This window comes from Brachionichthys hirsutus, unplaced genomic scaffold, assembly GCF_040956055.1.
Source record: "Brachionichthys hirsutus isolate HB-005 unplaced genomic scaffold, CSIRO-AGI_Bhir_v1 contig_556, whole genome shotgun sequence".
In the NCBI taxonomy this organism is placed as follows: domain Eukaryota; kingdom Metazoa; phylum Chordata; class Actinopteri; order Lophiiformes; family Brachionichthyidae; genus Brachionichthys; species Brachionichthys hirsutus.
The window spans coordinates 14,064-27,202 of NW_027180584.1; the positions used below are offsets into that span (position 1 = coordinate 14,064).

At 46.6% G+C, this 13,139-nt stretch overlaps 1 protein-coding gene across 1 annotated transcript in view; it reads right to left on the reverse strand.

Annotated features, from left to right (window-relative positions):
- Positions 1-630: 630 nt before the first annotated feature.
- Positions 631-13,139, reverse strand: part of LOC137916049 (plectin-like) — a 31,641-nt gene continuing 19,132 nt past the window's right edge. The window contains exons 31-32 of the mRNA XM_068759169.1: positions 9,732-13,079; positions 631-8,269 (exon numbers count right to left, since the gene is read on the reverse strand). Of these exons, the coding sequence (XP_068615270.1) occupies positions 2,060-8,269; positions 9,732-13,079 (9,558 nt within the window). The 3' untranslated portion in view covers positions 631-2,059. The remainder of the gene's footprint in view (positions 8,270-9,731; positions 13,080-13,139) is intronic.

Genomic DNA, 13,139 nt, shown 5'->3' on the forward strand with positions numbered 1-13,139 from the left:
ACCAAAAACATGCAAATCAGGTGAATTGGTTGCACTAAATTCTGAGTGGCCTTGCAATGAACTGGCGGCTTGTCCAGGGTGTACCCCACCTCTCGCCCGTTGACTGCTGGGATAGGCCCCAGCACGACCTGCGACCCAGTAACAGACAAAGCCGCCCAATAGATGAATAAATAACTGCTATATTTCTGAATGGTCAAGAAGTTATGAAAATCTAAAATATTTCAAATCAGATGTCACTCCTATATTTGTTTGAATGGGAGCCATTGGGGAAAATGTTATAATGCTCAATTTCATAAATATAGCGTGGTATGAAGAGTAAATATCACATAGCAAGTAGACTCCTAATAAACCAGATTAACCTGTCCAATCAAATCACTGACGCTGGATCACCCTTTGCAGCTCTAACAGCTTCTGCATCCGACGCTTTGCATTGCATTTGGTGATTTGAGACGCGGATGCCGCTGCCATGGAAACCCATTCCAGTGTTTTTGAGCCAATCTGAAGATGACTGGCTGTAGCTATTGATTCTGCAGAAAGTTGCTGATCTCGGATCCACTATCAAGTGTGTGATTTCTTCGTGGCAGCGAAAAATAAGAATAAATGCCAAAAAATAACACAGACACATTTCATTTCCATTTTTATTTACATAGCGACAGGGTGTTACAATAAAATAGCTTTCACCAATTTGCTATAAATACACTATTTTAACCAAGGCTTGATAACCCTCATTACAATACATCCTTCGAACATTTTGAATCGCAATCAAACAAATGCTTTGTTGGATACCATTTCATCTTTGCACCTTTTCAGATGTTAGTAAATCATGCAAAGCAGAAATAGAACAAGAAAATAAAAAGATACACGGTAGTTGCTTTATAAAGGAGAATTGAAATCAGAACAAGTTTATATGGTGGAAAATATAAACACTGAGTGGCAAAACTTAAAGATCTTTCTCAAAGAAATGTTCATTAATGGCCTTTAGCAATAGTGTTCTCCATAGTCATTAATTTACAGTACATACATTTTTTACTTGGGGAAAATATATTCAAATTGTGTAAATGTTTTGTAGTCATATTTGTCACTGAAATGACCATTTATTTTGCAGGTACGTTGTGACATTCAGTCTCACCTGATGACAGTAATCATACCTTTACTGGTAGCCTCGTCCTTCCATTTACAGTGTAATCACTGCACCATCCTATAATACACAACATCCTACTTAAGTGGTTAAGAGCATTTTGCAGGCACTTATAAAGCATGGGTGAGGCATTTTGCATTTGTTTAAGCCAAGGTGCGACTTTATAAATGGTCCACAGCTTTGAAAGAATTCTGCTGAACTATTGTAAGACGTGTTGGTTGTGTGCTGCGCTGCGTAAATTCATTGATTACAGCCGTGTGGCTCTCTGGAAGACGTCTGTGGGGACCTGTTGCTGTGACTCTCAAGTGTAAAGTTTCAGGATCCAAATCTGGGAATGGAGTAGATGACGGCTGAATAAATGTGGCAGTGTGGCAGGGACAGGAAAGATCTTGAAGTTTGGCTTTCACGAAGCAAAAGCTCTCCATGTTCCATGTTTGGGAAGATTTCTTATTCTGCTCTGCAAAGTGTTATTCTTCTTTATCTTTTTAACACTCTGAAATAAAAACATGTACACCCATTCTTTCTGAGTCAGGCAAGCGGTAACGGAGAGTTTCAGTTAACACGCAATGTTGTAAATATAATGCATTTGTTAAACAGCAAGGGATTATGATAACCTTCAAAAAGCAAAAAAAACAACAACAACAACAACGACTATCAAATGAATGAAATGAAACTTTTGGTATTGATACTGAGTATGAGTATAAGTATGAGCTAATGTATTTGCTGCTTCCAGTACGGTCATCAGATGCATAACTAAAAACATATGTGAAATACACAATAAACAAAATGATTCAACTCAAATGAAATATTAAAGGTCGTGGAACAACCACATGCAGAGCAGAACACATGTAGTCTTTGTTCCATTAGGCGTTTTCAGCGTATCGCTGCCTTCAAGGAAACATTCCCTCGCTTCCCATCGCTTCAGTATCGGCGGCCGTAGCTTGGCGAGCTGAAGGAAGAGGAAGAGGAAGAGAAGGTTGTTGTGAAACTTGATCCCGTGGCGTCGAAGCTGCCTCTTCTGGAGCCCGATTTTGAACCACTTCTTGAGCCTGATCGTGACCCGGTAGCAGAGCCTGATCCGCTGATGCTATAGGGGCTGTAGAGACCTTTGCTCGACTGAGACGATGCTTCGAGGAGCCGCAGACCAGTCCCCTCCTCTGTCATGCTTCTTTCCATGGCATCCTTGTACGAGATTTTAAGCTTGGTTTTGGGGCATGTGAGGTATTTTGCGTACGCACTAACGTCGCGTAACTTCTGCGCAGTGCGAGCATCCAAGGTGCCTTTCTTCACAGCCTCGTCTACGGAGACTCTGCTGGTAGCATCTGGTTCAATTAATCCACCAGTGAGATACTGGACCTCGAGGAATCGCTGGCCAGCCTCATAATAGAGCCAACCTTTCTTCAGAGCTTGGGCTGCTGACATTTTGGTTTTGGTTCTGGGATCCTCAAAACCATTGTAAGCCTTCTGGGCTAGACTGATGCGGTCCAACATGATTTTATCCACAAGCCCTTTGTTCATTGCATCTGCAACGGTGAATTTCTCGCCAGTGGTTGGATCAATAATGCCTCCGGTGCAGGCCTGAGCTTCCAGCAGTCTTTGCCCTGTGATATTGTCCACAAGGTTTCTGTGCATCGCCTCTGTGACCGACACCTTCTCCAGGGTCTCTGTGTCTAAGATTCCAGCCACTGGGCCACATTCCTCTGTCGGGTCATCCCATGTGCTGGCAGGCACTTTTATAGTAGGCACTGGGCTATTGGTGTAAGAGGAAGAGGAGCCGAAGGAGGAAGAACGGGATCTTACACCGCTCATGTTTCCAGACAGCATGTCTGCAAACTCTGTAATGGACAGCGTTCCAGCACGATACTGATCCAGAGCAGACTTATCAATAAGGCCCCTTGAGATTGCATCGTCAATGTCATACTGCCGGCCAGACCTTCTGTCAATAATCATAGATTTCACAACTCCATCGGAGGACGTGCTGGTAATCTCTTCCCACTCGCATTCCTGCTCTGCAAGCTCCAGATAGGTCTGGTGGTCAATGAGCCCCTTCTGGTACGCTTCGTACACGGACATCTCTTTGCCCGTCTCGTGGTCGACGATGACGACTCGACGCTTGCGAACGGAAGACTTAGAAGATGTCTTTCTCTCGCGCTTCTTCTCTTTCAACAGCAGCAGAGCAAGGCCTGTTTCTGGGTCCGTCATGCACCGCTCCATCAGCTGCAGGTAGGTGAGATTCTCCTCGGTGTTGTGGTCAAAGAAGCCCTTGGTGTCATCGGATGGGTCAGTGAGGATTTCATTCATTTCCTCATCAAAGAGGCCACGCTCATACGCCGTTTCCACCGGCAAGCGGTGGCTTTCCTGCGGATCTATGATTCCACCAGTGGCAATCTGAGCCTCTAGAAGACGAATGCCGTGATCTTTCAAAATTAAGTCCCTTTTCATCGCCTGGAATAATGAGATGACCTTACCAGAGTAAGGGTCTTTGTATCCCGTAACAGCTCGTTCAGCTGAGTGGAGCTTATCTTTGAATTCCGGGCCTACAACACCCTGCTTAACGGCCTCGGTGACATTCAGTTTCAGATTCTTAATGGGGTCAATTATAAATCCTGTGGCAGCCTGAGCCTCAAGGAGCTCAAAGGCAGTCCCTGGTCGGATCATGTTCTTCTTCATTGCTTGGTAAATAGACAAGCGGTCCTTGCCAGATTCTACATACACACCGGCGATGCAGCTGCTACCCTCAAGGTATTTTTTCACATCTCTGCTGACCTCCTCCACTGTAATGGCGCCCTCAGTGAGTTCATTGTAGGTCTTTTGGTTGATAATCTGCGAGCGAAGCAGCTCCTCGACAGTGATTTGCTTTCTGAGACCCTTGAAGAGAAGTCTTCTGTCTGCCAGTGACAGCAGCCGTAATCCGCTTTCTTTATCAACTCTGCAACTTCTCAGGAGCTGGGCGTAGGACTGCGTTTCTTCTGTGGCCGGATTGGTGTAACCTCGCACGTCCCCAGTGGGTTGGGATATTCTGTCAAGTGTCTCACTGTTGATGTACCCACGCCGCATGGCAACATCCGTGGGCAGATGGAAGTAGTATTCAGGATCCATTAATCCGCCAGTGGCGACCTGGGCCTCCAGAAGCCTCAAGGCGTAATCCTCTGGAACGAGGCCTTTTTTCATCGCCTGGAAGAGAGAAATCACCTTCCCACTGTAGGGATCCTTGTAACCTGTAACAGCCCTTTCTGCAGACAGAAGTTTGTCATGGAGTTCTGGCCCAACAAGCCCCTTACGTACGGCTTCGTCAACAGTTAGAAGCTCATCTTTCACTGGATCAACCATGAATCCTGTTGCTGCTTGGGCTTCCAAGAGAGGCAAGGCAACTTCCGGCTTAATTTGTCCACTCTTCATCGCTCGGTAAATGCTGATCTTTGGAGTACTGTCTGACACAATTCCAGCGATGCAACCCGTACCAAAGAGGTGCTGCTTTACTGATGGCATCTCCATTACCTCACGAATTGTCATCTTTTCTTGTTTCAAGAGGTTGTACGTGTGCAAATCAATAATGCGAGCACTGTAGAGCTCCTCAATAGTAACTCTTCTTCTTATTACATCACATGACATGCTTTGCTCTGACACCAGCGTCTCACTATGCTCAATGATTTCAATGATGATGATTAGCATTCTTTCCTTGGTGATCAGCCCCAAACGATACTGGTCCATGAGGCGACGTTTCTCTTCGTCTGGAAGTATGTTTGAGTTCATGACTTCCCAAATAGTTGTGGTCTGTCCTGCAAAGCTCTTGTGAGGGATTTCAATCTGAGTGTCAGTCAGAGCTGCTTGGGCTTGCTCCTCTGTGTACTGGTACGATTTTTCCACAGAGGCTGGAGTTTCAACCTTTGACAGAGGCAGGTAGCACAGACCAGAGTTGGGATCTCTTGTGCATTTCTCCACCAGCTGCTTGTAAGTGACAATCGCATCGGTGTTGGGGTCGGTGAAGCCTTTCACGTCACCCGAGGGTTCATTGAAGGCAGCGGACATCTGTTTATTGAAATAACCACGTTGAATGGCCACATCATTGGGCACACGGTGGCTACTGACTGGATCAACGAGCCCCCCTGTGCTGAACTGAGCATCCAGGAGTGGAATAGCATGCTCCCTCAGAACAAGCTGTTTCCTCATGGCTTGGAATAGGGAAATCGTATTGCCTGTATAAGGATCTCTGTATCCCAACACAGCTTTTTCTGCTGTGAGAAGTCTCTCATGAAGCTCTGGGCCAACAACTCCAACCTTCACAGCGTCGTCCACAGAGTATTTCCGATTTTTGACGGGATCAGTTATGGAACCAGTTCCAGCTTGGGCCTCGAGGAGCGCAAGTCCAGTGTTGTGTTGCAAAACATCATTTTTCATAGCTTCGTATATGCTTAATTTCTCATTCGAATCAGCCACAATGATGCCATCAATGCGGTCTGTGCCCTGCAAATATTTCTGTACTTTTTCAGTTTGACTTACTTCTTTCGGTGTCTTTTTACCCTGTTGCAGTTGGTCGAATGTATCTTTATCAATGATGTCGGAATCAAGCAAAGAGCGGGCAGTGACTGGTGCCCTCAGGCCTTCAAAAGAAGCCTCTTCCTTTGCTTTGCTCCCTTTTTCATCGACCATTGTTATCACAATCTTGATCAACTTTTCAATTGTCACGCGACCACTTCTGTACTGGCGAATCAGCTCGATTCTTTGCTCCTCTGAAATGTATTCAGAATGTATTATCTCCCAAACTGTGACTTGTCTTCCTTTGAGAGGGCCGTACTCCAGCTCCATAGTTGACGTATTCAAATCCTCTTTTGTTTTAGACTCTGTAATCTGTTTCTCTTCTTTGGGCTTTGCAGCTTTCTTTGAAAGGGAAAGCAAAGGGAGTCCGGTTTCTTTGTCTGTGACGCAGTTGCTCAGGAGCTGCGAGTAAGTTGACCGATCGTCTCGCGAGTTCGGATCATGGAAGACTTTAGTTTCGTCAGTGTTTGTGTTCAAGGTCTTGTTGATTTCCTCATCAAAGTAGCCACGCTTGCAAGCAACTTCATGTGGGACACGATAACTTTTAATGGGGTCAACAATTCCGCCCGTTGCGAGTTGTGCCTCAAGCAGACGAATTCCGTGGTCTCTCTTTATTAGACCTTTGTTAATTGCTTCAAAGAGAGACACCTTCTTCCCTGAATACGGGTCTTTGTAGCCGCTGACAGCGTTCTCTGCCGACAGAAGGCGCTCGTGCAGTTCTGGCCCCACGAGACCCGACTTAACGGCTTCATCGACAGGGACCTTCTCGTTTTTAACAGGATCGATGACAAAACCGGTTGCTGCCTGAGCTTCAAGGAGGCTGATTGCCGTTTCTGGTGAAAGCAATTCTTTCTTCATCGCTTGATAAAATGGCATCTTTTCATTGGTTTGTTCATTCAGCAGTCCAGCAATGCTCGGTGTTCCTTGCAGAGCCGACTTCACCGGCTTCATCTCAGAGATCTCTTTGGCTGTTATTTTGCCATTGCTCAACTTGTTGAACAAGTCTTTGTTTATGACCTTGGACTCCAAGAGTTCGCTGGCAGAGACCGAGGCCTTCAAGCCACTGAACACATTTTCATTACTTTTCTCCTTGTCTTCCACAACAGTGATGACAATCTTAATGATCTTCTCTACCGTGATCTTCCCTGTCTTGTACTGGCGTATCAGCTCCCTTCTTTGCTCTTCTGTGAAATATTCAGAATTTATGACCTCCCAAATGGTGACAATTTTACCTTTGAACTTTCCGAAAGGCACATCGACGGTGGACTTCCTGAATACTTCTTTAATCTCGAGATCTGTGTACGCCCTCTCGCCCGGAGCGGCTTGCTCTGTTACCGGTAGCACCAGCAGTCCTGTCTCTGCATCTTTGGTGCATTTCTCCAGTAACTGCTGGTACGTGAGTCGCTCCTGAGTGCTTGGGTCAACAAACAATCTGCAATCTTGACTGGGATCTGTGAGTTTCTTGTTCATGTCTGCATCGAACTGACCCTGCTTGTAGGCAGTCTGAAGCGGTGCTCTGTGACTATTGACGGGGTCAATGATGCCACCTGTCGCAAGCTGGACATCGAGGAATTTGGTGGCCTGTTCCTTTTCGATAAGTCCCTTCTTCATGGCCTCAAAGAGAGAGATTTTGGCTCCAGTGTAGGGATCTTTGAAGCCAGTGGCTGCTCGCTCTGCAGAAAGCAACCTGTCATGGATCTCAGGGCCTATTAACTCATCTTTAACAGCTTCATCCACAGAGAGGAGCTTATTTTTCACCGGATCTACAAGATGACCAGAAGCAGCTTGAGCTTCCAGGAGCATTGTGGCAACGTCAGGCGTTATCTTGTTGTTTACCATAGCCTGATAGACGCTCATTTTCTCTTTAGATGGAGTCAAGACACCGCCGATGCAGTTCCGACCCTTTAAATGTGACTTAACTTTGTCTGTCTTTTCAAGGACATGCACGGAAACCCTTCCCTTTTTCAATTTATCAAATTCCTTTTTGGTGAGAACGCCAATGTCAAGGAGCCTCGCAGCAGGAACCCTCTCTCTAAGGCCGTCAAACGCTAAAGGGGATTCTCCACCTTTCTTAGCTGCGTCTACTTCAACCGAGCCGTTGAAAACTTTCTTTGTTGTTCCCACCGTCGCCGCGGCAACTACTTTCTCCTCGGGAACCTCATCGGTCTGGACCTCACTTTCCTTCATTTTGGATGCACCCTGTTTGGAGGCAACCTCCAGATTGCGAAGCTTCTCTCTGAGCTTTTTGTTTTCCTCTCCCAGCAGTTTTTCTTGCTCCAGCCTCTTCTTTTCAATCGCATCCATCTCTTTCTCCTTGCTATTCATCTCCGCTTCAGCCTCCCTTTGTTTCTTTACAGCTTCATCCATAATGGCCTGAAGTTTCTTCCTCTCGTCCTCCATTTTCTTCTGTCGGTGATCTTGCTCCTCTTTGAAAGCCTTGGCCTTGTTCACTTCGTCCTCAAACTGCTTCTGAAGCGTCTTTTTCTCGTCTTCAACAGCCTTTTCTCTTTTTAACAGCAGCTCCTTCTCTGTGACGAAGGACAGCTGAAGGACGGCCTTCTGCTGCTCAATTTGCTCTTGTTGGGCATTTGCCATCTATTTGGGAAAAAGAAAGCAAAAACAAAAAAAAATCAGTCAAATGTCTTTTAGGAAATATCTTATTATTACTGCGGGTACATTTGAAAGAATATTCAAAGTTCACTCATTGTGGAAGAGCACTGCTTCTCATCTCAGCACGCTATAATAAAGCTACCGCCTCCAACCGGCTCTGTCTAACACGACTCCGTAACCAAGACAGATGGTCCTCACTTAGCACCGCACTCGTTTAACAATGACGGGCTTTACGAAATTCAAAAGTATGTGTTTATCAACAAGGAATCTGATCGGGATGTCCTGATCAGGTTTATTTGCGCCGGAGTCATTTGATTTTGAACCGATACCGAGTCCTGATCCGATAGTTCTTTAATACATAAAAAAAATAAAGACGAGAGAAGAAGCGGATCTAGGATGTCCATTATTTTTTATTCTATTGATCTTATTCCACATTTAACTCTTAAACAGAGCAGTTCTGTGGCGTAGCTCGAACATTCAAGTCATAAATAAAATAGTTTTTCCACTTTGGACTTGGACTATTATATATGAATATTTACAATAAAATGAACAGCACCTCAAGTTTTTCTCATCCACTTCAGAATACTTCCACAGCGCACACGTACTCGCGCTACTAGTACTACGCATGCGCTGCAGTTTCTGTCTGGATTAGAGAGGTCTCACTCTGCCCCACAGCGTAACTCCTGATCTGATAAAAATAATGAAAATAACGATCCATATATATCCGAGTCCTGATCGGGAGGTAACATCCGATTCCGATCACGAGATCAGCTATCAGACGTCAGCTATACGCGCTTCTGTTATTCCCGGAAGCTAGTTAAAGCAGATCACTGAGACAAACATGTTGCCGGAGATAATAAAGGAGGAAAGTAACAGCGGAAACGGGAAAAATGCGTGAAATAACGCTGACGTTTCAAGCAGAAAAGGGCGGAGCGATGTTTTCTTTTCAACGAAAGTCGCTACGGCTTCTTCTTCTACTATTTCCTTTATATTTGGTAAAAATTGCGCATGTCAAAGTAATTTATTCCGATCGAAAGTGTGATGCAGGAACACGCAAGTCCTAATCGGATCAATATTTTAGGGTCCATGAACACAGTGCATCCGATCATAATTTTACTCCGAACTCTGATCGGATTAAATACATTTTGTCCATGTAAACACAGCTACTGGCTACGTATACCAGCATATGTACAGTATAAAAGGCCTATACGTATGCAAATGTTTTTTTTTTTTTTTTTCCAATGCTCCGGTAGCCTTACAGTATATCTTAGAAATTAGAGCACATAAATTAGAGCACATATAAAAAATTATGTTTTTTTAGACAAATTTGTCAGAAGGTTCCCTTAATTCTGACGATTACTTCATGGGGCGGGCTTTAAAGGGTTAAATATTTGTACATATTATACGTGTATGAACTCAGTCAGTCATGTGAAGGAGCTGGAAATACCTCTTTGGATTTCTGGTGCAGATCCTCTGCCTCCCTTTTCAGTTTCTCCCTCTGTTGTTCAAGGTCAGCGAGGGCATCCTTCAGGTCATCGGCTTCTCTGGAGCTCTGCAGCCTCTGCGTCTCCAACTTTTGGACAACAGTCTCTGCAGCTTCCTTTTCTGTGTCCTCAAGACGTGCTTTTGCTTCGTCCGCCTGCGTCTTGAATTTCTTTGCCTCCTTCTCCGCTTTGGCGTGAGCGTCGCTGAGCTCCTTCACCCTCAATTTCAACTTCTCTGCCTCAGCCGAAACGTCAAGCTGCCTCTTTCGCTCGGCCTCTAACGACTTTTGGAAGCCTTCTGTCTCCTTATCGAGGCGCTCCTGGATCTGTTCTTTGTCCTCGAGCAGTTTCTGGGCCTTTTCCTGCGCCTGTTTCTTTTGCTTCAGCAGCTCCTCTGCTTCCGCTCTTAGTTTTGTAGCCTCTTGGATGGCTTGCGTGTTCTCTTTTAACATTTTCTCTGAAAGCGCCCTCTGTTCAGCCAAGTCAGACTCTGCCGTCTGCCGCTGCCTCGCCGCCTCTTCGGCCGCCACGCTCAGTCTGGCGGCGTCCTGCGCCAAGCTCTTCATCTTCTCAGCTTCCTCTGCAAGTAACTTCTGAGTGTTATCTTTGTCTTTCCTCATCAGAGAGCGGTTTTCTTCCTCAATCTTCAGCTTGAGTTTCAGCAGCGCGTCCATTTGGAGCTTCACTCGGGACAGTTCGTCCTCCACCTGCGCCTTTTGCCTGACAGCGTCGTTGACCTCGCCCTTGACTCGCTGCAGCTCCTCATCCAACGCAGCTTTATGTCTGTCCGTCGCATCCAGCTGCAGCTTAACCACCGAGAGCTCCTTTTCGACCACAGACTTCTGCTTGAGCGCTTGCTCCGCCTCCTTCTTGTGCTTGACCATCTGCTCGTCAGCCTGTTTCTTTTGTTTTATGGCTGCTGCCTCTGCTGCTGCTCTCTTTGAGGCCTCTTCCTCGGCCTCTCTCTTTAGTCTTTCCGCGTCTTTTTGAGCTTTGGCTTGTGTTGAAGCTTCCGCTTCTGCAGCCTTTTTCTGTTTCTCAGCCTCCTCTGCCTTTTGACGGAGCGACGCAGCCTCTTTCGTCGCTAAACCTTTAGCTTTCTCGGCTTCTTGTGCAAGTTTCTTAGCGCGTTCATACTCTTCTTTCATCTTTTCCTGAGCGAGCGTGCCTTCTTTATTCTTGCTCAGAACGTCTTTGGCCTTCTGCTCAGCAGCACTGCACTTCTGCGCTGCCTCTTTGGCCAGGATGGCTTGCTTCTCTGCTTCCTTTGCGGCCTTTTCTTTCTGTTTGTTTGCGTCATCGGCCTTTTTCTTGAGCCGTTCAACTTCCTCCTGAGCGGCTTTGCATTGCCGCGCTGCCTCCTCTTCCGCTGCCGTGATCCTCTTCACCTTCTCCTCAGATTCTTTCCGTTTCTTCTCTTCCTCTGCAGCAAGCTTCTTCACTCTCTCAGCCTCTTCTTCGGCTTTGCGTTTGCTTTTTTGCGTTTCCTCTGCAATGCCCTTCAATTTCTTTAATTCCTGCTCCAAATCTGACTTTCCTTTTGATGCCTTCTCAAAGTTGATCTTAATGATGTGAATTTCTTCCTCCACCAATTTCTTCTGCCTGAGAGTTTCTTCCACAACTGTCCTCTGTCTGTCCAGCTCTTTGTCAGAAGAGCTCTTCAGGTGCGTGATCTTCTCTTCTATGTCCTGTTTGTGCTGAGCAGCTTGATCCTCCAGCAGCTTCCTCTGATAAGCTTCTTCCTCAGCTTTTCTTTTCAGCCGCTCATTTTCTGCTTCTTGGGCTTTCAGAGCAAGCTCAGCTTCAGTCTTCAGACTAGTCGCCTCGTTGATGGCTGCCAGCTTCTCTTGAAGCATGCTTTCGGCCTCGGCTCTCTGCTGAGTTGCTTCGTCCTTTGCAAGCTGCCGCTGTTTCTTCGCTTCCTCAGCGACGGCTCGCAGTCGTGCTGCTTCCTCAGCGAGCTGCTTCATTTTCAAAGCTTCGGAATCAAGGAGCTGCTTGTTCTTTTCCGTGTTGGACAAGGTCTGCTTTTCAGCTTGGATCTTCGTCTGGAGGAGAGCGTCCATTTCACTTCTGACTTTGGCCAGCTCATCTTCCAGCTGCTTCCTCTGGTTCTGAGCGGCATTTGCTTCAGCTTTGAGACGCTGGAGCTCATTTTCCAACAGCGCCCTCTGCTGTGCAGCATGATCAAAGTCAGACTTCAGTCTTATACATTCCTGTTCAGCAGAAAGTTTTTGTTGAGCAACTTGCTCTGCAAATTTCCTCTGTTTTTCCAGCTCTTTTTCGGCATTCTCCTTCTGCTGGAGAGCAGCATCTTCAGCTTTAGCTCGTTTCCTGGCATCTTGCTCCGCTCCCACTTTTTGTTTCTCCGCTTCCTCTTGCGCTCGGCTCTTCTTCTGCGCTTCCTCTTCAGCTTGTAGCCTCAAGCGGAGAGCCTCGTTGGCTTTCTGTCTCCACGATTCAAGCTCTTTCTCGGCTTGATCCCTGGCTTTGTTCGCTTCCTCCTGTTGCTTCCTGAGTCTCTCGGCTTCCTCCTGCAACTCCAGGACGGTGTTTTGCTCCCTCTTAAGGGATTCCTCCAGTTTGGTTGACTTTTCATTGAATGACATGGATTGTGTTTGCAATTGTGTGGCAGCAGACTTCTGCGCCACCTCCTCCACAACCTGGATGTGCCTCAGTTTCTCCTCCTCAGCTTGTCTCATGCGCCTTTCTGCCTCCTCGGCCTGCCTCTTGAAGTTCTGCAGGTCATCAATGGCTTTCTGCTTCTGCCTAGCGGCCTCTTTTTCAGCCTCGGATTTGCGTTTCAGCTCATCTTCAGCATTCTTCTTCTTCTGACTCTCATCAGCCACCTGCTGCCGGAGTCTTTCCGCCTCCTCCTGAGCAGCTTTCCGGAGCTTCTCGGCCTCACCGGCTTTGTCTCTGAGCGACTGCAGCTCGACCTCAGCCGTGGACTTTTGCCCGATGGTTTTCTCTAGCTGGAGTCGAATGATGTGGATTTCCTCCTCTATCTTGGTACGGCTCATTAGGGCCCCCTCCAGTTGCTGGTTCTTAGCCTTGATCTCCTGCTCAGACAGGCTCTTCAGATGATGCAGCTCCTGCTCCAAGTTCTGCTTCTGCTTCTCGGCCTCCACTGCAACACCTTGCCTCTTGCTGGCTTCTTCTTTCATCTTTAGCTTCAGCTCCTTTGCCGCTTGCTCTGCTTCGGCCACAGACTTGGCTTGAGCCTCGGCCAGCTCTTTTTGCCTGTCTAACTCGGCTTGTATCGCCGCCATCCTTCTCCTCTCGTCTTCCTTTAGCTTTTCAGACATTTTCTGCATTCGTAGAAGCAAAGAGGAAGCAAAGTGAGAAAACGTCCATTCAATTAAACTTCA